General features: G+C 39.8%; 1 protein-coding gene across 3 annotated transcripts in view; it reads left to right on the plus strand.

Annotated features, from left to right (window-relative positions):
* The window catches only part of CDH18 (cadherin 18), an 849,773-nt gene that overhangs the window by 656,001 nt on the left and 168,915 nt on the right, over positions 1 to 24,857 (plus strand). For all 3 annotated transcript variants that reach the window (XM_084618628.1, XM_084618629.1, XM_084618630.1), the window contains 2 exons: positions 1,519 to 1,813; positions 16,811 to 16,930. In XM_084618628.1, coding sequence (XP_084474754.1) covers positions 1,519 to 1,813; positions 16,811 to 16,930 — 415 coding nt within the window. The remainder of the gene's footprint in view (positions 1 to 1,518; positions 1,814 to 16,810; positions 16,931 to 24,857) is intronic.

Genomic DNA, 24,857 nt, shown 5'->3' on the forward strand with positions numbered 1-24,857 from the left:
ATTCAAGCAAATTCAGTGAGTATGAGAATGAGTCAGTACTTAAAATCATAAAGTCTATTTCTCCAATTTAATGTCACTTGAGGAGAATGTGAGGATTGGGACAGATGTTGATAACTGTATTCTCACTTTGGTCAGCATTGTACAAAATTCACTCTCCTCTTATCAAGGTGATGTTAATAAAAACCTTTCAACCCATCAAATAATGATGCCCTCCTGCCAGAGAACACAGATTTGTTTTTAATGTAGATAACCACTAGTTTTCCATGGTTAAAACCCCCAAAATTCTCGAATTAAAAGAAACATAAAAATCTATGTCTTTTGTGATTAAAATGAAATGTTGAACTTTGCTTTCCCTAGCCATAATATGTATAGATATTAGTTGAACAGTGTTTTATTGATATACAGTAGAACCCCATTTACCCGAGCCTCTGGCTCTCCATATTAACTGAGCTCCAGTGGCCTAGGGCTGACTGTCTGAGCCTGATAATATAAGATGGCTAAATGGAATTCTGCTGTATGAGTTCAGAGATGTCTGAAATGGGTAAGGAAAATGTTATTCTCATAAGGCAGATAACTTGCAGTGAGTGAAGCTACCAGTTTTTATCTTTACATTAAATGTAAAAACTAAAGATTTTTCCTGTAAAAGCTGAAATTCTGCATTTTTCCATGGTTTTTCTGTGGCAAACAGATTTCTAGGCTCCCTTTTTATGAATTTAGTAGGGGAAAGCCTGGATACATAGATTTTTAGCCTTCATTTTTAATACAATTTGGTATTTATTTAAGTTCACAAGGAGTTTTTTGGTTGTTTTTTGTCCTATTCAAAGGATGAAATAATTACATATTTTAAATAGATATGCTAGCAGTAGTTAAGATATAGACCATTCAAACTCCATTACTTTATAATGGATAATACAGGGGTCAGCAGATTAGGTGACTTTCCAATAGAAGAAAGTGGAAAAGTAGTTATGTTTTAGGCAGAGGTAAAACAAGGCGGGGGAGGGGGGGCATCTGTCACTCAGGTGCTATCACCAGCTTCCAGTTATTACAAATGGTATTGTGCATGGGGCCATACTAGATGACTTATGGGTGATTGGATCTGAACCATAATCAGTGAAGTAAAACTTAATCATATTGCCTTAGCTCATCAGTATAGGTGTTTCAGACACAGTGCTCAAGGTATTGCTCCAGCAGTGCTGACTCAGTTTGATGCGAGCCTTAAAAAAAGGCAACTGATAGGAATATTGTTTTCATGTACTTGCTGGTACCACGACAGAGTTGAAGAAGCTCACTGACTGGAGGGAGATCCCTATGGAACTCAAGCAGATCAGTTATGATGAGGTAACCCACAGCAGAATAAGTATGAGTTGGCTAAACTTGTGCACAGAACATTACAGCAGCCAGGGAGGAGTTTTTTCTAGACCAGTATTAACAGCATACAGATGCATTACATCGTGTTATATGACATGTTATATTAAATATGATTTTACATGATATTGTGTGTTTGTGTATATTTTTCAGCTACACTCCAATTCTGACAAAGGTGATGGATCAGTCAAGTATATCCTTACGGGAGAAGGGGCTGGAACTATATTTATTATTGATGACACTACGGGAGACATCCATTCAACCAAAAGCCTAGATCGAGAACAGAAGACACACTATGTGCTGCATGCTCAGGCTATTGACAGACGGACGAACAAGCCACTCGAGCCTGAATCTGAGTTCATTATCAAAGTGCAGGACATCAATGACAATGCACCAAAATTTACAGATGGACCTTACATTGTTACTGTGCCAGAGATGTCTGAAATGGGTAAGGAAGATATGTTATTCTTGTAAGGCAGCTAAATTTTAATTAGTGAAGCTACCAGTTCCTGTTTCACAGAGTTATAATAAAGCATTTTCTTTTTCATCAGTTATACACAAAGGTCAACAAAAGCTGGAAGGTTGTAGTAATAACAAGCTAGCAAGATTTCAAATTGAACATCACATGTTAGTTTTCTTTATCTGCCTGTCCATAGTTCACTCATACAATACATTATGCATGTCAGCAGAAGAGGAAATGCAGTGCTATTCTTAAATACTTCAATAGTTTTGCACTCCTGGGTAACTGCACTTTGGGAAAAAAAGTTACATTCTTACATTTCTGTACAACTACACTGTTTACTTTATTTTCAGAGGCATCTGACTGTGTAAATAATCTATGCAATTTATGGAAAGAATAAAATAAATGAAAGGAAAAGTAAATCTCCAGTTTATTTTAGACCACAGCCTCACAGGTTCATCTTCAGTTATTTTTTATAATGTAAGATAAAGTGTAGCTCAGCTTTGTATTACCCTATGACAGTTTTACCTTAGGTATTAATTATATGTCCATGCATTTTGCTGCTGCTTGATCAGTGCTGTATTTAAAGCAGCAGCAACATGCTAGCAGTTCCTGTTACTTATTGGTTCCTCAATAATATCATTGATTTAGATTTTTTTTTTTGGCACAGTGCTAGATATATTTCTTTTCTCATGCAGGATGGACAGATCCAAAAATATTTTTGTTTTAGAAAGCTCAGTTATTGTAAGCAGTTTTCCTCCTGAAGCCTGCTGCCTTGTATCACTAACGGGTGACTGGGGACAGTTACCCACACTAGTTCTAAAAGAGAACAGCAGGAAGTCCAAGACAAAAATAACCCTCTGGAGTCGATTTACATAAAACATATAATTTGTTCACTTCTACTGACTCTTTCTTTCTTAAGTCAGCAGGTGTCTAGCTGAACTTTTGCGAAGTGGAGTTTATAAATGCCAACAGGAAAAAATATCAAAGTGAACTGAATTACTGGCCTCTCATAAAAAAGTGATTATTTGAATTATATGTTTGGAGAGAAAGGCTAGTATGATTGAATTTTGATGGTTTATCATCATTCAGTCACACTGAATTATGATGATGGCTCATCATAATGGGCCAGATGCAGCAAAAAAATAATCAGGGGTGCTTTGTACGAGTCAGGAAAACAGAGAGAAAAAGGTTTTATTTTTAATGAGAGGTAATTTGAGGACATTTAAAAGCTTAGGTATGGAGAGCTTGCTTTGGGCTGGGAGTCCTTTGTTTGTTCATTCTCTGGCTCACTGGCATTTAAGATGTAGAGTGGGGGGTGGGCATCACCAGCCGTCATTACTGTGAGCTAGCTGACATATAGGTCTCTTGGGTTCATCCTGTTTGTGACTCTAACCTTGCTGTGGGAGTGGTCCAGGCACATAGCTAGCCCCTTCACATTTTCCTTCAACACGTGCATGTAGTAAAATACAGCATATAACATATTAGCATGTGTGTTGGTCACACCATTGTAGATAGCACCAAACTGTTAAATCATGTTCCTGAAATATTCAACAGCCAAAGCCAGGACTGTAGCAGTTTGAAAACTTGAGACTGATTCTCCTCTCCCTTTACATTGATGTAAAACGGCCATTACACCACTGATGTAAATGGACTTACACTGGTGTAAGAGAGAGGTGAATTAGCCCCATTGGTTAAATACAGTTCTTTCCCATCTACCCTGCAAGACCAGATTATTTTAACTGTCCAGCCCAGCACAGTAACTATCATAATGTAGAAGGATCTAAATCTCTCCCTCCATCCCCTTCTTTTCTCCTGTTTCTAATGCTTTTAGCTCCATCCCCATTTCTCGCTTCCCTACTGTTTCATTCCTCCTTAGGTCACGGAACAATCCCCTTGTTATATCCCCTTGGTTCTCTTCTCCCACTTCCCCACTCATTCTCTTCTCAGATTTTCTTTCACCCTCACTATGCAATAGAATCCCAACTTCTATCTTGCTCAGCATCTCTAACCCCCCTCACCATGTTTCTCTTCCACAGATTATCTGATATATTCTGTAAGTCTCCATTTGTTTCTCTCCCCAATTCTTTCCCCTTTCTAAAAGTCTCTCCCTAACCCCCACCCCTTGGAAGTACCCTTCTCTCTGAATGTCCAAGCCTTTGGTCAGTCTTCCCCTTGGTGTCTTTCTGCCCCCGAGTGTTCTTGATTCTTTCTTTTAGTCTCCTGCTAACTTTTGGACCCCTTCCTGGGGTCTCTGTCTCTATCTCAACTCCCAGCCTTGATTCCATGAGTCTTTCCCCCATACTTGGAATCTCTCCCTCAGCCCCTTCTCCTTCCACTACCTTGCTTTCAGCTTAAAGCACATTATCTACCTTTTCTCCCAGCTCCAGATATCACCATAAATCCTTTCTAGCTGCTCTGCACTTTTTATCAGCCACTCTAACTGGCCAGTCTTTGATAGCTCTTCAGGTGACTGATAAGAGGCTTTCTAACTGACTAGATATCATTTAAAACAAAAGGTGCAACACTACTTTGCTTACGGTTGTTTGTTCCTGTCTGAATCCATGACTCCTTCATGGATACTGACTACTTAATTGATCTATTGTTTCTGACCTGGAGCTAGCAAGATTTTTCTCCACACAGAGATACTAATAAGTAGAGATCCACATGTTTTATTTTAATGCTTTGAATTCATATCTGCTATGCCCGACAACCAACATATATTAATTCTCCCCCACCTCCAGGAAGAAATATAATTCCTGGAAGTAATGTCTCAAAGGCCTGGTCTACACTACAAACTTAGGTTGACATAAGCCATGTAAAGTCAATCTAATAATGTATGGGTCTAAACTACTGAGTCCTTTCTGCTGATCTAAGTGGCTTGTGAAGTCAACTTCTGTACTCCTCCGCGAGAGGGGGAGCTCTTGATTCAATATCCATGGGTCGACATGGGGATAGTGTATAATTACTCTATCTGTAGCATGAGTAGAGTTCACCTCTCTTCACCTCTCTCTTACACCAGTGTAAGTCCATTTACATCAGTGGTGTAATGGCTGTTTTACATCAATGTAAAGGGAGAGGAGAATCAGTCTCAAGTTTTCAAACTGCTACAATCCTGGCTTTGGCTGTTGAATATTTCAGGAACATGATTTAACAGTTTGGTGCTATCTACAATGGTGTGACCAACACACATGCTACTCTACTACTCTGTTGTATAATTCGAATGAACTGGCCTCCAGGAGGTGTCCCACAATGCTCCACTGTGACTGCTCTGGAAAGCACTTTCAACTCCGCTGCACATCAGCCAGTTAAACAGGAAACAGCTGCTCCCCTGTTAAAGCCCCTGGAACTTTTGAATTTTCATTTCCTGTTTGAGCAGCATGGAGAGCATGCTGGCATAGCTGATGATAGAGACTCAAGGCTGAAAATGCACTCCAGCATGGAGTACACAGGAGGTGGTGAATCTTATTGCTGTGTGGGGAGAAAAGTCTGTGCAGGCAGAGCTCCGATCCAGCAGAAGAAATGTTGGCATCTATGCCAAGATTGGGGGAGAAGGGCTACACCAGGGACATGCAGCAGTGCCATGTGAAAATAAAGGGGCTTCGGCAAGTGTACCAGAAGACAGGGGAAGCGAAAAGTTGTTCTTGTTCTGCCCCACAGACATGCCACTTTTATGAGAAGCTGCATGCAATTCTCGGTGACCACCCCACCACTACCCCAAAACACTCTGTGAATATCTCCCAGGAACCCCGGGCACCCTTGAACAACAACAAGGAGGACATTGTTGTTGAGGAGGAGGAGGAAGAGAATGGAGACTCAAGGCTGAAAACGCACTCCAGCATGGAGTACACAGGAGGTGGTGGATCTTATTGCTGTGTGGGAAGAAAACTCTGTGCAGGCAGAACTCCGATCCAGCAGAAGAAATGTTGGCATCTATGCCAAGATTGTGGGAGAAGGGCAGGCAAATGGAGGATCAGTTCTCCCCAACAGCCAAGAACAGTATTTAACCCTGGAGCCCATCACTTCACAGGATCAGTTGGCGTCAGAGTATGATGCTGGGGAAGGCAACTCTAGTGAGTACACATTTCCAATCAAACTCTAAGAGTTACATTCTATTATTTTTAATGTTTAATCTGAACAAAAAAGTTGGTGTAGTGGGTATCGGTGGCCACTCCAGCTTCGCAGAGAGTGCCTTCTGAAAAATACTATTTATGTGCCTAGGGATGGCCTGGGAATCCTCCATGGAGATCTCTAGGAAGCTTTCATGAAGGTATTCTGCAATCCTTTGCAGAAGGTTTCTGGGAAGGGCTTCCTTGTTTTGTCCACCATGGTAGGACACTTTCCTGTGCCACTCCATTATTAACTCTGCTGGTATCATTGCAGCACACAGCATTGCAGCATCTGCTTCCTTGCCATCTATGATACCCTCAGGAGAGTGATATCACATAGGGTCACTTGGGAGAAACGGGGGGGAGTTTTCAATGCTAGCCCTTATACCGCAAACAATTCAACAAGTAACCCACCCCCTCTCTGGTGAAATCTGGGTCACACAACCACACTTTCCCAAATGTGCAATGGTTGCAGTTGGAAGGGATCAGTGTGCATTGCAAGCAGCATTGAAAAAAAGAGGGTGGCAGCTTCTTGTTTGTCTCCTTCCCCTCGGTGCTGCTTTTGTTAAAAACCAAACTATTTCAGGGGCTTTACCCTAGTGCCTGTCCTCAAGCACCATTCAGGTTCCTGGGGAAAGGGGGCTTTTCTCAAGTTCCAACTTGTGATCCCAAGGATGTCTTCACAAAGGCAGCAGCACAAGACCTCTCGCCCATAACTTGTGGCCTTATTCTCCATGGCTGGAGCAGCAAACTGACTCTTGCAATAGCCAGTGGCTATTAACTCATTATTATGTTGTGGCTTGCAGTGAAGTGTATTGAGGGGTGGGGTTTTTAATTAAAAATATTAACCTTGCACCAGAAACAATGTATGAACTGTCAATGCTACCCTTGTACTTTGCATTCCTTGCAGCTGAAGCCTTGTCTCCATGTGTCCATCCTCCACACCGGGACACAGACTTTCCCAGATTAGAAGGTGGAAAAAGAAGACTCGGCAGGACATGTTCAATGAGTTCAAGAGTGACAAGATGGAGCTCAGAGCATAGAGATCACACTATCCGGGAACCTGGGTATAGTCAGGGAGTACAGGTGAGCATGCATGGAACAAGAGCATATCATGCAGGAAGAGATGCTGCGGATTATGAAGGAGCAATCAGACATGTTGAAGTGTCTGCTTGAGGCTCAAAAAAGGTCACCTGGATGCTGGAGTCCCTCTGCAGCCTATGCTGAACGTGCTGCCATCATCACCCAGTTCTACATCCTCCTCCCACAAATGTCCTGTGAGGCGGAGGCTGGGAAAGTCTGTTATCCCTTGCACTCAACACCAGGGGAGGGTACCAGGACCAGAAGGTGCCCATTTCGACACCTTTGATTGTTATTGCAGTGCTTCTGTAAGCAAGCTTTCCTTGTTTCTCCTCCCATCGTGTTATCAGCCCTTTTGCCCCAGGTTATCTTACTTTTCTTTGCTGTCTCTTTGTGTTTATGTGCATAATAAAACTTAACTGATTGAGGAGAAAGGGCTCTTTATTCATTGAACACAAAGTGGTTGGTGGGGGTGGAGTATACAGGGGAGAAAATGCAGATCGCGGGGACATTTTGGGAAGGAACAACACAGATACGTGTCACATTACTCTGGCTCATTGCTGAAATTTGTTTTCTACACCTTACTGAGATATAGAGACCCTCAATGTGCTCTTCTTATTGCCCTGGTGTTTGGCTGCTCAAAATTGGCTGCCAAGCGATCTGCCTTAACCTTCCACCCCTGCAGAAACTTTCCTCCCTTTCTTTCACAGATACTGTGGAGCACACAGCAGACAGCAATAGCAATGGAGATATTGCTTTCACTGAGGTTTAACCTAGTATGCAAACAATGCCAGCAACCTTTTAAACGTCCAAAGGCACATCCCATCACCATTCTGTCTTTGCTCAGCCTATGGTTGAACCGGTCCTTACTGTTGTCTAGGCTGCCTGTATATGGCTCCATGAGCCATGGGAGTAAGGGGTAGGCTGGATCATGGCTGGCATTTCAACATCAAAAATTATTATTTTGCAGTCTAGAAAGGAAGTCCCTGCTTGCAGCTTTCTGAACAGACCTGTGTTTCTAAAGATGAGCACGTCATGCATCTTGTCTGACCATCCAACGTTCATGTTGGTGAAATGGCCTCTGTGGTCCACCAGCACTTGCAACACCACTGAAAAGTATCCCTTTCAGTTTACGTACTCTTTGGTGGTATGGTGCCAAGATAGGGACATGTGTTCCATCTATCATCCCTCCGCAATTAGGGAACCCCATCACGGCAAAACCATCCCCTATGTCCTGCATGTTGCCCAGAGTCACTACCCTTCTTAGCAGAAGTCTGTTGATGGCCCTGCAAGCTTGGATCGCTAGATTTACCCACTCCAAATTGATGCCCTTCTGACCGATAGCTGTCTGGTGTTGCAAGCTTCCACAGAGCTATCGGCACTCATTTCTCCACTGTCAGAGCAACTCTCATTTTAGTATTGCTGCACTTCAGGGTTGGGGAAAGCTCTTCGCACAGTTCCTGGAAAGTGGTCTTACACATTCAATAGTTCTGCAGCCACTGCTCATCATCCCATAACTGCATAACAATGTGGTCCCGCCAGTCAGTGCTCGTTTTCTGGGCCCAGAAATGGTGCTCAACTGTGTCAAGGTGTTGCGTGACTGTCGCCAGCAACTGAGAATTGCTCCGCACTATGTCTTCCAGCAGGGCTGCTTGCGTGGCAGCACATTGTTCTGTGCAGCAGCTCCTGTATCGGCTGTGTAAATACTGCAGGATAAGGTGTGAGGTGCTTGTAATGCTGACAACTACAGTGTACAGCTGAGTGGGGTCTATGCTTATCGTGCTATGGCAACCATGTGGGTAACCCAGGCTTACAAAAAAAGGCTCGAAAAAGGCTTGGTTTGTTTGCCGTTGATTTCAGGGAAGGGAGAGTTAAGTGCATCATGGGAGGCTAATGCCATGTTCCCATACCACCTGCGCCAATGTTTTAGTCCCATAAGGCATTGCAAGTCCAATCCAAAATTCCACTCGGCTACATGCGCTGTGGGATAGCTACCCACAGTGCAGTGCTCTGTGTATCGATGCAAATGCTGCTAGTGAAGATGCACTCCGCCGACACAATGAGCGTAGTATGGAAATGCAAGATCAACTTGCTTAAATCAGAAGCTCGATGTGGACTTAGATGAAGTTGACTTAACTTTTTAGTGTAGACATGGCCTTAGAGGCCTTTTCTGCAGATGGTATTACAACAGTGAGAGTGTTATTTCTTCATGTACACTATTGATGTCAGGGAATGCTGCTGTCATGAAAAATACAGCAGATCTGCGTGAAGTCTCTCCAGTTGTCTTTGGTTTGTTGCTGCAGTGTCACATCACAACTATAGAAACAGCACGGCAATTTTTGTATGTTTTTGGGTTAATTTTTATTTTTTTGTCTTATAGTTGCTAGCTTATATTCATTCCTTGCAATACCTTCCAGTCATCTGTAATCAGACTACACGCCAGTTACTTCTGCCAGTTCTGTCTCCAATAAGACAACTTTCTATGAAGAAAACTCACCAGTTTTACTCCTCCCTTTTTTCAAATTCTATACTCTCGAATAGGGTATTACTTGCAATTAAGCTCATGATTCTCTGTCTCTTCAGCAGTCACTTTATTATCTACATAGTGAAAAGGTTGGTAGAGAACAGATCAATGTTGTCCTCAAAGTCAAGAGCACATAAAGTAATGATTTCTTCTTCTTATCTGTAGTAGTTCACTTCTTATTGTCCTCTCACTAGTCACTCTAGGGTAGAGCTTGTTTGATTCTTCTATAGATAACAAACCTCATTTCATATCAGTCTGAATTCCTGGCTTTAATTCACAGCCACATTACAAATTATGTATCCTGATCATCAGCTTTTAGGGATTACTCAGACTCTTCCAGGCTATTTTAGGACAACATTTTGGGTAATAAATCAGTGTGTTTTATTTTAACCCAGAACACTGCTAATGCTATGGTGAAGCATCAACATCTAGCTTGTGTGGAGAAAAACATATATTTTTTCCTGTTGATGGGCTGTGTCTGAGATGATTGTTAAAGAATATATTCTAAGAAACTTCCCTGTGATTCAGAGTTAGTGTTACATCTCACCATTTACTGTAATCAGTCTTGATGCTTTCATTGCAGGTTTTTGATCATTCTTTTCTTTAACATTTATTGATTTTTTTCCCACCTCGTCACACTTTTTGAAAAGTCATTGTATATTGTGCACAATTTGTTTTCTTGTCAGTCTTTCCAGTGATACCTGATAAAAGTCTGTTATTGCTTTTTTATAGATATTTTTTGGTCTCTTTATCTCCCCATCACCACCTTCAATTGATGGATAGATTCATCCCATCTGGATTGGATCCACTTTCATGACAAGTCTGCCATTTTAACCTTCAGCTGGGATGCTATAAACAGCTGAACTTCTTACCTTTATTTTAGTATTTGTTAAAGGTGTTTCACCAGTAGCTATTCTTGTGCTTGTTGTGATATCTGAATTTGTTGTTTTGCCATTCAATGTACTTTCTTTGGTTATTGAATTCTACATTAGGGTGGATTTGGTGGTAATGCTTTATGAATCTCTTCTCTCTCTCTTCTGCCCCCCATCCCCCAGTCTTTCTCATTGTCATTACCAAGAATAAATTTGTGAGCATCTAGAGGAAAATAGGGTGATAAGTAATAGCCAGTTTAGATTTGTCAAGAACAAATCATGCTGAACCAACCTAATTTCCTTCTTTGACTGGTTAAGGCCTGGTAGATAGAGGGGAAGTGGTAGACAGAATATGTCTTGATACTAGAAAAGCTTCTGACACAGTCCTACATGACATTCTCATAAGCATAGTAGGGAAATGTGGTCTAGATGAAATTATCATAAGTTTGGTGAAGAACTAGTTGAAAGAAGAATACTCCAAGAATAGTTATTATTGGTTTGCTGTCAAACTGAGGTGGGGAGGGAAGTATCCACTGGAGTCCTGCAGGGGTCTATCTTGGGTCCTGGTACTATTCAATATTTTCATTCATGATTGGGAATGGAGTGCACAGTATGCTTATGAAATTTGTGGATGGCACCAAGCTGGAAAGAGTTGCAAGCACTTCAGAGGACAAGAATAGTATTCAAGCAACCTTAATAAATTGGACAATTGGTCTGAAATCAATAAGATTAAATTAAATATTGAAAAGTACTACACTTTAGTAAGGAAAAATCAAATGTATACAAAATAGCGAATAGCTGGCTAGGCAGTAGTATGGCAGAAAAGGATCTGGAGTTAGAGTGGATCATAAATTGAATATGAGCTGACAATGTGATGATGTTGTGAAAAAGGCTAATGTTCTGGGGTTTATTCACAGAAGTGTTGTATTTAAGACATGGGAGGTAATTGTGCTGCTCTACCTGGCACTGCTGTAAGGCCTCAACTGGAGTATTGTGCCCAGTGTTGGGTGCCACACTTTAGGAAACATGTGGACAAAATGGAGAGAGTTCAGAGGAGAGCAATAAAAAAATGACAAAAGATTTAGGAAACCAGACCTATTCGGTATGTTTGGTCTTGAGACAAGACTGAGGGGGACATAACAGTTTTCAAATAAGGTAAGCATTATATAAAGTGTATGATGATCAATTGCTCTCTGTGGCCACTGCAACTAGGACAAGACGTAATCTGCAGCAAGGGAGAATTACATTAGATATTAGGAAAACCTTCTCAAGTATAAGGATTGTTAGGTAATGGAATAGGTTACCTAGGGATGTCGTGGGATTGCTGCCACTGGAGGTTTTTCAGAACATATTAGACAAACATCTGTTAGGTACCATCTGAGTATACTTGGTATTACTTCAGTGCAGGAAAGATGGACTACCTGGCCTATTGAATTCCCTTCCCTCCTTCCATTTCTGTGAGTCTCTGTGTGTAACTATAATCACATGCTTAAGTGCTTCACTGGTGCAGGCCAGAGTGTTCAGCAGCTTACAGGATTGAGCCCTATCAGCATGTTATCTGATTCCTGGTTATCTTGTTCGGCATGAGAGAAAGAGAATGTGACGATTGCTCAGGGGACCATTCTGATGGAGACAGGACCACTTCTTCCAGTGGTTTCCTTCAGAGTTATCGTTACCTGTAAATTACTGTAAATGTCAGACAAATGAACAATTTCTTCCAATGAACTATGTGGCTATATGTAAATCAGGACTCCATTACTGCTACCAGTAATGTTAATGAACCTCGTGTAGCATGTATGATTACCTGACTTATGGACGGGTGGCGTATGTGTGCATTCAGTGCAAAGAGCTCCCGGCCCCCAGAGAATGCATACAGGCTTTGGAGACCAGAGTGGCTGAACTGGAAGACCTAAGGGAAACAGAGAGGTACATAGATGAGACTTTCTGGGACGCAGTAGAATGGTCCCTCTCCCAGTCTGACAATCTCTGTACTGTTGAGGAGGATGAAAGTCTCAGGGAAAGAGAACATCAAACTGAAGCAGAGTGAAATGATCCCATAGTTGGGATCCTCTTTCCAGATTATGTCATGGTATCCTGTCACACTAAGGATACCTCTCTCTGGGAGGGAACTCCAGTTATTAGGAAGAGACAGGTAATAGTCTTGGGGGATATGATCATTAGAAACATAGTTATTTGCATGGGTTTGCGATGATCAGGAGAACCACATGGTGACTTGCCTGCCCTGTGTGAATGTTATTGATCTCTTGAGACATCTAAATAGACTTTTGTGTAGAGCTGGGGAAGAGCCAGTTGTTGTGGTACATGTAGGTACCAGTGACAGGATAGGATAGGAGAGAGGTCCTGGAAGCCAAATTTAGGCTGCTAGGTAAGAGATTGAAGTCCAGGACCTCTATGGTAACCTCTGAAATGCTTCCAGATCCACATGCATCATCAGACAGGGAGAACTGCAGGGTCTCAATGTGTGGATGAGATGATGGTGTAGGGAAGAAGTGTTAAGTTTATTAGGAACTGGGGAACCTTTTGGGAAAGGGGGAACCTATACAGGAAGGATGGGCTCCACCTAAACCAAAAGGGCAACAAAAATGATTAGGGTATGGAACGGTTTCCATATGAGGAGTGATTAATAAGACTCGGACTGTTCAGCTTGGAAAAGAGATGACTAAGAGGGGATATGATAGAGATCTATAAAATCATGCCTGGTGCGGAGAAAGTAAATAAGGAAGTGTTATTTACTTCTTCTCAGAACACAAAAACTAGGGGTCACCCAATGAAATTATTAGGCAGCAGGTATAAAACAAACAAAAGGAAAAATTCTTCACACAGTGCACAGTCAACCTGTGGAACTCTTTACCGGAGGAAGTTTTGAAGGCCAAGATTATAACAGGGTTAAAAAAAAAACTAGGTAACTTAATGGAGGATAGGTCTATCTATGGCTATTAGCCAGGAATGCAGTACCACGTTCTGAAGTGACCCTAGCCTCTGTTTGCCAGAATCTGGGAATGGGCGACAGAGGATGGATCACTTGATGATTACCTGTTCTGCTCATTCCCTCTGAAGCACTTGGCATTGGCCACTGTTGGAAGACAAAACATTGGGCTAGCTGGACTATTGGTCTGACCCCCTCTGGCCATTTTTTATGTTCTCAAAAAGGAACCAAGTAAAAAAATAAACATCTAATTTCCCTGAAGGCCTTTATTCACTAAACTACAGCATAAGTCTATATCAAGGAAACCTGAAAATTTTGCTGTGAAAGCATTTTTGACATTGTAAATATTTTTTTTTAAAAATGGTGTTTTTTTCCCAAAATTTGGATTAGTTGGTTATTCAGCGTACATTACCATTCCAAACTATTCCCCTTGGCACTTTTAGAACTACATATTGGGTATTACTTCTACTTAGTTGATACTTTGTTTGTAACTGTAAAATATGGTTATGTACTTTCAGAATCACCTTCCCCCCCGCCCCCCCCAAAAGTTTTACTTTTTCCTGTGTTATCAAAACTAGGCTGAATTGATTTGGGAAATCAGAACTGTAGCCATATATTAGTCTGTCTTTTTTTTTTTCTTTCTTTTTTTTTTTTTGCAATCAGAATGTTGTAAAGTTATCTAGAGAAGAAAAGCTGAAGAGGATAACAGTCTGTGTCTCTGCAGACAAAACTTTAACATTTAATGAGGAAGTTTAATAAAAAGTAAATGTCTGCTGAGAATGCAAATCTGTATGCATAACTTGCTGTGATTTGCTGCATTGTTAAAATCTCAGATGGATCAATGTTGAACGAAAACTTTAAGAAGTGAAAATAAGGTGAAGATTTCTGAAGGCTGAGAGTACTTGCCTGCCTGCATGAACTGCTCTGGGCTGAATTCTCAAATGAATTTGCAAGGATTGTAAAACAGCAACAGCGAACAAGATACAACTTGAATTTCATTCTGCACAAGGAAACAGTAATTTCTGCAGCAAAGCCATAACACTTGGATTCCAATGGTGCGATTTGATAAAATGTCCTGAGTATGCATTCTAGAAAGTCTTTATTTTTCATTTTTGTTCCTTTTTAACATCAAATAAAAATGAAACCATAAATAAATAATTAAGCATGAATGCATATTTATTGCTCTTTATGAATAAATAATAAAAATGCCCAGATTATTTTAAACTATGGTGTCTTCTTGGTATAGAATCATGATAGCACTTCAATCTATGAATCTTTTGCCAATGTATCTATTTAAAAGAGAGAGGGACTGTTAGAAAGGTGTTTACAATGAAATAACATCAGCTTTGGACCTTACTCCTCCTATGCCTTCTGAAAAAGCCCATATTCATTGACATGTAGAGACTTCTTCAAACCTCATATGTTTTCCAAGCTTTGGGGAAGGTGCTTATATGGGGCTAATATGTTTTGACAGGGAAGGCATCTGCTGGTAATTACTGTTTTTGAGGATAGGAAGAGATTGCAGTTTTTACCGTATTTTAAATATCTATAGAAGCTGCCTACATGGGCAGGTGGTTTTGGTTAGTATGTACATTGTAATGAGTAAAATCACTTTGTTCCTGTGTCCTGGCATTGACGGTGGCCCAAATAAAATAAAATAAAATAATACTTCAAGGTAAAATAATAAATTCATTAATAAAAAGTATAAGTAAATTAATACGGAAAGTCTGTAGTCAGCAGAGATTTTAGACTAAACTAAAGTACAGAGAAGATATGGCTTTTCCACGTTGATGTTTATATTATTGCTGAAGAGGGTGGAAGTTCATTCTTCAGGTAGTTAGGCAAGTTGTGAAACAGAGGAGGGGGCATTTGCTGTTAGTTGAAGTTATCTGTCATGATTTGCTGAAACCTGTACATGAACATTAAGCATGGGCATCACAGTAAAAATGGCCATATGGATTTCAATGACAGTTTAAGGAAACAACATTTTATTTCTCTTTTCAGCTTATTGTACTTCAACAATAATTCAGTCATCTTGAACCTAAAATAATTGCATGCCAGTGTATCTGTTACATTTCTATATAGGTTATTAAAACTTGGATAAAAATAAATGGTCAGGTCATTATCAGCTGATTGAGCTATATTTAACTTTTCAAATTAAACAAGATATTCTCAAATTTCACTCTTTCCCATGTATTCAAGTTATTTATGTGAGTGGAATTAACAACTACATCAGATAACAATTCTCAACATTATAAGGCATATGCTAATCACCAGCTTGGAAGTAGAAAGGAACTTTTATGTCCAGGATATAACATTGCACTATAGCATGGATGCTTCCTCAGCATTTACAGGTCCTGATCCTGCAAAGCCTCACATGCTTGCTTGACTATGACTCTGAGTCCCATTGGCCTCAAACAGTTCAATTCATGGTGCATACGTATCTGCCAGATCAGAGCCATAGGCTTCAAATATCACTGCCAGCTTTACGATAACACTAGAAATGGGCTAATGGTCTATTCCAATATTACATTTCTTATATGTCTCCTCATTGATATTGGCCAACTCTATGTGTGGAAATAGGAAGTGTGAGGCTACATGGAGTAGTGGGACAAGAATGAAGCTCCAAAACTTTATCCTCCTTCCACTAACTGATTTCTTGAAAATAGTGTCCAAATGAGATAACAAAAAAGATTCATAATCAAGTATTTACTGGGGAAATTACAGTAAATTTCAAAGTTTCTTTATTGCAACTGGAGCCATCACAAACTTCTCTGCTTCACTTTATCTACACAGCAATTCACACAGTTTAATCTCTCTAGAGTGCATTTTATAACCCTATTCCACTTTATGATGTAGTTGCAACTGATAATTTGTTAAAAATATCTGTTAAGTACAGCAAGAAGGCTGCTCGCAGATGTTTCTGTTAATTCTGGAATTGTGTCTCTGAAATTCCATTTGTAGTCTTGTAAAAAGCAGTTTTAGGTTTAAGTTTTTGTTCTTTGGAATCTCCTGATTTCTATACTTCAATTGTTGTACACCTTTCATTGATTTCTGGAGCTCCACTGATGTGATTTAAAATGAATATATCTTTCAAGATTAGTATCTGCAGTAAATGGTGGACTTATCCAACCATGTATAACTTTGGTGGTTCAAAATCTTGATCTGAATATGAATTTTGAAATTGCTGCTATCCTTACATAATGAGCTGAAACAAAACCCCAGACCTTAACACTCATAATTTTTTTTTGCAGTTAGATACTAAGGTGATAACACCTTAAAAATATGGAAGGATGGGAAAAGGAGAAGCAACTCTGCAATTTGATCCCTTCACTAGCTAGAAAGAAGGGATTTCGGGGGGGGGGGGGAATTTTGGAAGTGCATTTAAAAATAATTGTTTGACAGGAAATCTAGAACTTTTATCAACTAAACCTTGTTTTTCTGGATGTACAGGTACCTCTGTTCTACAGGTGACAGCTACAGATGCAGATGACCCTACCTATGGGAACAGTGCCCGGGTGGTATACAGTATTCTTCAGGGACAGCCATACTTCTCTGTTGACCCTAAAACAGGTGGGCACTTTATATTTCTTATGGTTTGATGCACCTGATAGATTGCAATCTGGTAGATTGTAACCCAACATATGAAAGAATTGTTTTTCTCCTATTAAATTCTACCATTGACTTGAACACCCTTTGAGCTATGAGAATTGCAATTTTGTACTCTTCATTCAAATGACATGTCTGTGTATAGAATTTATTCTTCAAGGAGTTGTGATATGAACCATTCAGCCAAAGTGGAATATCACTTTTTTGTACTTTCAGGTTTAGGCTCAGCAAACCACTCAACTGTGCCTATTAAATTATTATTGTATATGCTTTGTCTTGCCTGTAGGACAGGCTTAGCAGGATTAGTGAATGTGAGCTTCAACACACATACCATAAGAAACAAATATTATGTTTGTATTTCTAAAACTGCAATATTGTCATTACACTGAAAATGTGTTCTATATGACTCAAGGAGTAGAATGAGCTGAAATGATCAGGTTTAAGCTCTGTGCATCATTTATGCTCCCCCCCCCGCCCCCTAAGATACATAAAAGCATAAAACAAGAATAAGAAATCCAAATAGCTTATTAGAAAGAGTAAGAAATGTCTACCAAGTGAGGTGTTTAATACTGCTTGAATTTCCTGAACTTCATTAACCTATCTATTGTTCGATGACAGACATTTTATTTTGTTTAACGTGATTTTTTATCTTTAATAACAAGGCTGTTTAATTTAATACAGTATACACTTCGGGTTAATTTAATAATTGTTGTTTTTCCTTTTCCCTCCCTTCAAAAACAAATCCTTGTAAGCCAGCAAAATTTTGCTATGGAGCAAAGAGATCACAACTACTATTTATGACAAAAAAATAACGCTTTTGAGATTGTATGACATGAAATAAATGCAGACATACTTTATATGCATATATATTCACAGGAGACTTGTTACATGTGAAAGTGTGTGTGTGTGTGTGTGTGTGTTGATCTCCCTATGCACAACTGCTGGAGGAGTAAATTTACTATGTGAGGTAAGAGTATCTGAATCTGGCTCTTGGTGATTATAAAACAAAACATTTTTATCAGGAACAATGGGTTCTTATTTTCCCTGACATGTCTCAAGACAAGAAGCCTGTAGACTCAGATCGAAAAACGATATTTTGTGCTGTGTCCTTAAGAGATGTAGTACAAACCTCCCAGCCAGGGGATGGGGATTAAGGTGCTTTTATATCATCTTTTTCTTGCCCTGAGATTTCAGGCAACTATGGGGGCTGAAACAGCCCCGGGTGCAATTTGAGGAGTCTAAACCATGTTGCCTATCGGCAGCAATGCCACCCAGAATCCACTGTTGTGGTGCCCCACACACATTCCCTCATCTGGGATTTGGAGAGATGGCCTCTACTCCGTTCCTATGGTGGCTGGATACAGGATTTTCACAACCCATTTTGCTGCCACAGTATAAAGCAGCATAAAGATTGCAGAACGGGAGGGAGAATTTCCACCCTACATAATTTCTTGATGAACTTGATAAAACAATAACAACAGTTTGCTAACTTATATCTAGGAAAACTGATCCAGGGTACCAAGAAAGACATTAATGAGGCTTGGAATATTTTACACTTCAAGTTGCTCATGCAGCTTCCAGTAGGGAAGGGTCATCTTCTGATTTAGAGTGTTGAGAACAAAATCTTTCCAATATTTAATTCAGACAACTAGATACAGGTGTGTGTGTGTGCGTGTGCACATGCATAGATGTATCAGATCCTTTAGAAAGAATTCAGTATGTTTTAAAGGTGATAGAATATCTGTATTTGATTGGCCAAGCATTATGATGTGTTTGATAGTTGATTTTTTCAGAATTGTATTAATGTAGGCCTTATAGAGTAAGATAATTTTAAACTAAATTGCATTTTAAAAAGCTTAAGAAGAAAATTGGAAATTCAGAGTTAAGTTTACGCAAATTTTCTCAATCTTTGTACCACACCACACTATGCACCATCCACATGATATCAGATCACAGCTGTGATAACTATAGTTCCCATTGTTGCCATCTATATTTCTACTTTATTTTGTCATTCTAATGCAATTTTGGATCTAATTCATTCTGGAGAATGAGATATTCTGTAAACTGGAGCCATTACTTAGCCAATGGATGGCTCATAGTGCAGATTTGGTTATGTGTGGATGTTTGAAAGTCAGGCCCACATCAGGGAAGAGAATAAGACAGTTGTAGTGGTCTTTGTACTCAGAAAGTGGATAGGAGTAGATTTAATGTTAATTTCTGAAGCCTTCATGAGGATTGGCCTTATAAACTTAAGTGGTCTCAAGACTTTATGTAGATGATAAGATGTGAAAATATTATGACTTCTTGACTATATTGGAAATATGAGATGGGAGAAAGATAGGTTTTATTCCTTATAAGGAAGGTAAAAAGTGAGACATTGATAGAGATGGCTCATGTGGGCAGAGAAAATTGGAGAAAGGTATTTGACTTGACAGGTAGTTCCGATAACATCAGTATACAGAGTTTGGTATGATTCAAGGGGGGAACTAAGATACTGGAAAATGAAGAAAAAGATGTAGTGTGTGGCTTTAAGGTGTTGTAATCTAGATGCAGGATAGTCAGAGATATAACAGGAGAATATGAACTGTTTGACAGTCTTTGTAAAATCTTAATTCTGAACTTCCAGATTTTCAATCACTTCTATTCTTTACAACTACAGTAGATTACTTTTCCTGAAGTCTTTATTTCTTCTACTCTATCATAATGAAGATTTTATCTGGCCATTCTCTTAGTTTATAACTTAATATACAAAATAATGATATACAAAAAATAAATGTAGATGAATTTGATACAATCTGGAGGGGGGAGAAAGAGAGAAAGTCTTATAAACTCCCCAGGAGTCCATGCTATGGTTATTCAAACCCACAGGGTCCCTGTAACAGTTCTTAAAGCTTCTTGGAGTCTTTGGCTAGAGACATCTTAAATCTTTTATAGCTAGCTGTCTTTTGTGAATACTGACTTTAAGAAGTACACAGCTTGTAACTACAGATAGTTTGAACTCAGTTCTGTGCAATTTACAATTCAAGGACTCCAATTCTGGACTTCTCAGAAGTATGGTATCAAATAACTCAAAAATTAGATCATCACACTTTCAAAAGTTATCAGAGTTGAAGAGAATAAAACAATAGTCACTGAAGAGAATAAATCAAATCTGAAATATGTTGATCAATGGTGGGTTTTTTTTTCAAGTTAAACTTTCAAAAATGCAACAGGTTTCACATTTTTTAATTGTTATGTCTTAAGGCATTTGCTTAGCTACCCTCAAATAAAAATAAATACATAAATAAAACAAGTCTCCTTCCCTGGCAAAACAATATGTGCAAAATTTTCAGGCAAATAATTTAGTTTTCATCAAGGTAGAGGGATGCCAGACTCCTGCCTCAAGTGGAAACTTAACCCTGGCCAACTACTATCTAAGCTTAAGGTTTATAACATGCTTTGATTACAAAAAGGTGCTCTATACGTTTTAAGTATTATTATGTATTTACTTACTACTCTTAGTAGTTCTGCTGTGGAAAATTGAACTGGACTCTTTCCTGCCTTGCTTCACATCTTCAGCAAATGATCTATGTTCTGAGTATAGAATATTTATTACTGATGCTCATGAAAGAGGCAAAAACTGAAGAGATTTATTTTTAGATCCTAGGTTATGTTAGCAGAATTAACCTGCATCAACTTGATGTGGGACCTGAATGTGACAGATATATAGGGAACCTACGGTAATAGTCTTCCCCCCTCATATTATAACTAATGACATTATAAGGCAGGGATGGCCAACCTGAGCCTGAGAAGGAGCCAGAATTTTCTAATGTACATTGCCAAAGAGCCACAGTAATACATCAGCAGTCCCGCGACAGCTTCATGGCGACAGCCACACCGATCAGTGCCTCCCCCGTCCCTCACCGCACCTCCTGATCAGCTGTTTGTGGTGTGCAGGAGGCTCTGTGGGGGGAGGGAGAGAGAGGAGTGAGGGCACTGCAGGCTCAGGGAAGGAGGCGAGAAGGGGTGGAGTGGTGTGGGGGGAGTGCCTGTGAACCAGGGGTTGAGCAGTGAAGTTGGCTCCCGTAGCTCCAGCCCCGGAGTCGGTGCCTGTACAAGGAGCCGCATGTTAACTTCTGAAGCACTGCATGTGGCTCCAGAGCTGCAGGTGGCCACCCCTATTATAAGCAGCAGTGAGCTGGAGCTGGTTCACACTGGTTCGCTGGAACCGGTTGTTACATTTAGAAGCCCTTTTAGAACCGGTTGTCCTGAAAGGGACAACCGGTTCTAAAAGGGCTTCTAAATTTAACAATGGGCCAAAAGTGACACCTTAGGCGCCGACTCCATGGGTGCTCCGGGGCTGGAGCACCCACGGGGAAAATTTGGTGGGTGCAGCTCCCCTCCTAGCTATGCTACCCTGCCCCTAGGAGCCAGAGGGACCTGTGGGATGCTTCCCAGGAGCTGCCCCAGGTAAGCACCGCTGGGACTCCCCACCTCACCCCCTCGGCAGGTCCCTCTGGCTCTTAGGGGCGGGGCGGGGCGGGATGGGCACCCACTACTGTGGCCCACGAGACCCTCCTGCCCGGATCCAGGGGCGGACAGGGGAGGGGGGTGGATGGGTAGGCCACGAGGCGGGCGGGCCACGACCCCCTCATGGGGTGAGGAGGGAACTGGTTGTTAAGAGTTTGGCAGCTCATCACTGGTTATAAGGTAATTAAGTTATCAGTGGATATGAATGGTTATAGAACAAGTAAATTGATAAATATATTAGGGCAAAATGGCATTTAAAAATATGAATTCTAGTATTGGTGGAACTTTCTGAAGAATCAAGAAATGCTTTTAAAATACTTTTTGACATTTGTACATTGCTTGTTCAATAGTTCATGACAGATAGAGAGCTGAGTTACAAATTTCAGATCCCAACTTTCCTAATATTTGGGAAATTTTAAATCCAGTCTTTTGATTTGGAACTATCTCTACTAATTAAACTCCACATCAAAAAACTTTCTTTGTTAATATAAAAATAAGTGTATTAAATCAAAATTATATAATAAAGATAGATAAGCTGTAAAGCTCTATCGACTGACTGTACAATACAGATATCTTGCTGTATTAGGGCACGGTCGAAAGCCCATAGAAGTTACTAGGAATCTTTCCTTGAGTGTATTACTCTACAAATAGCTTTAATCATTCACTCAATGGTATAAGAAATATGAAACCGATATGCAGACATACCTGATGAACTTCATTAAAAATATACAGTGTGCAGTATTCATTAGGAATTTACTGAGACTAGTACAATGATATAATTTATCTTTTTCACACAAACAGTTTATCTTATATCCATTAAATATACTGAAATTTGTATTATGAAAATCTGACTCCTGACACTAATTTGAAATACAGAAATTGATGCAGGGAAATGCATTTATTCTTAAAACAATGTCTCTGAACAAATCACAAAGAAAAGTTAAATATTCAGATTACACAGAAAATGTACTTTTAAATGTCTGGCTGGTTGGAACTGGGTGGCAACAATACACCAAAATTCGTAATCATAGATCAGTTATTGTTGTTTTTGAACATATTACTTTAGAAGTTTAAATTGTAAAGCAACATATTTGTGAGATAATATTTCTGCAAACTAGTATAAACAAGGTATGAGAGAAGTGGCCTCATTTTGTGTTTTTCAAGAATGCAATAAGATTTCAACGGCTTCAAGCATTCCTCATAAGAAAGCATTAATTTACAACATCTCTGGACTGATTCTTTTACTGAGAGTACAATAATAATGATATTAAAATATGCCAATACAAAGAAGGGATGTGCAGGTAGTTCCAAGCATAAGGATGTGCCATGTGTGCCAAACTGGCTATCTCAGTGATTTATAACATATTGTCACTTCTATTTTGTGTAGAACAATGTACTTACCCATAATTTACAGACAGCACATAGATTTTGTGATAACAAAATCTTTAAAAAATGATTTTGCAAAAATGGATTTAGAATTCACTTGGAGGGGGACCGGGGGAAGGGGGGAACAAACAGCACGTGATACTAGCTCATAAGCCAACTGACTACTGTAGGACTTATACAATTTGTGTATCTGTTTTTATTTTTGACGTGTTAAATCACGCTGCATAACAGTAATATGGGATGAAACTATTAACATTAATAATTTATGATCATGGTATTGCTATACAGACACATATATATATAGCAATATGCTACAAAGACTTAAGTGGTCACCCCGTTTCAGCTCACTTAAAAATGCAGCGCTCATGGCACAGGCACGTTGTTTTTCTCTTTTAGAGAGAGTATATCTATATAAAAGGAGTACAACTATTAATGTGCCTACATTACCATTAGCGCTGAATTTTTAAGTGAGCTGAAATGGGGTGAGTACTTCAGTCTTTGTAGTTTTTAGGTGGTGTGACTTTGTTCTTTGTGTGTTTGATGTTTTTGATCACATTGGGCAGGATTGTGGCTTTTGAGGGAGGGGGTACAGCATCCCTTTGTTTCCATTCAGAGTTCAGCCACAGAGCACAACACACTGCAGGAAGGGCAGAGTGCTATGTTTTTGATTTATTATTAATTGTTAGTATCAGTATCACTTAGGGATCCTGATCAGGGCCCCATAGTGTTCAGTTCTGTACACACACAGGTCATAAAAACACAGCCAACGCTCCAAAGAGCTTACAGTTTGAAGCCTTGACTAAATTTGCACCAACATAAGTATCTCTGTTTAGGTTTCAGAGAGGTAGCCATATCAGTCTGTATCAGCAAAAACAATGAGGAGTCCTTGTGGCACTTTAGAAACTAACAAACTTATTTGGGCATAAGCTTTTGTGGGCTAAAACGCACTTCATCAGATGCCTGGAGTGAAAAATACAGTAAGCAGTATATATATTACAGCCCATGAAAATATGGGAGTTGCCTTACCAAGTGTGTGTGTGTGTGGGCGGGGGAGGTCAGTGCAAATGATGCCAATTCATTTAAGGTGGAAGTGGCCTATTCTCAACAGTTGACAAGAAGGGGTGAATATCAAGAGAGAGAAAAATTACTTTTGTAGTGTTAACGATGCCAATGAAATCAAGGAGGACATCACACATTTCCAAAAGTTGACAAGAAGGTGTGAGTATCAGCAGAGGGAAAATTACTTTTTGTAGTGACCCATCCACTCCCAGTCTTTATTCAGGCCGAATTTGACGTTGTACAGTTTGCAAATTAATTCCTGTTCTGCAGTTTCTCTTTGAAGTCTGTTTTTGAAGGGTGTTTTTGCCACTTTTAAGTCTGTTATTGAGTGTCCAGGGAGATTAAAATGCTCTCCTACTTGTTTTTGAATGTTACAATTATTCATGTCTGATTTGTATCCATTTATTCTTTTGCATAGAGACTGTCGTGTTTGGTTTCCGTTTAGGAATTGATTTAATTACAATGGTGAAATTCTCTTGTGTGAACATTTCAGTTTCAAAAAAAGAAAAGGAGTACTTGTGGCACCTTAGAGACTAACCAATTTATTTGAGCATGAGCTTTCGTGAGCTACAGCTCACTTCATCGGATGCATGAAGTGAGCTGTAGCTCACGAAAGCTCATGCTCAAATAAATTGGTTAGTCTCTAAGGTGCCACAAGTACTCCCTTTCTTTTTGCGAATACAGACTAACACGACTGTTACTCTGAAACATTTCAGTTTCAGTGTCTTATATAAATTTGGCAAAAGTACATTCCTTTCTGACCTAAGCTAAAGCTAAAGCCAAAGCCAAAGCCAAGCCTGCTTGGTAGGACTCGTCATTGGCTGTTGGTATGGAGGATGGGTGACAATAGCACAGGATTTAGAAGATCTGAGTCTAATTCTTTCTTCTGCATCAACTTCCTTCTGTGACCTTGAACAAGTCACCTCATTCTGTTTTT

The sequence above is a fragment of the Lepidochelys olivacea genome, assembly GCF_965140295.1.
Source record: "Lepidochelys olivacea isolate rLepOli2 genome assembly, chromosome: 2".
NCBI lineage: Eukaryota > Metazoa > Chordata > Testudines > Cheloniidae > Lepidochelys > Lepidochelys olivacea.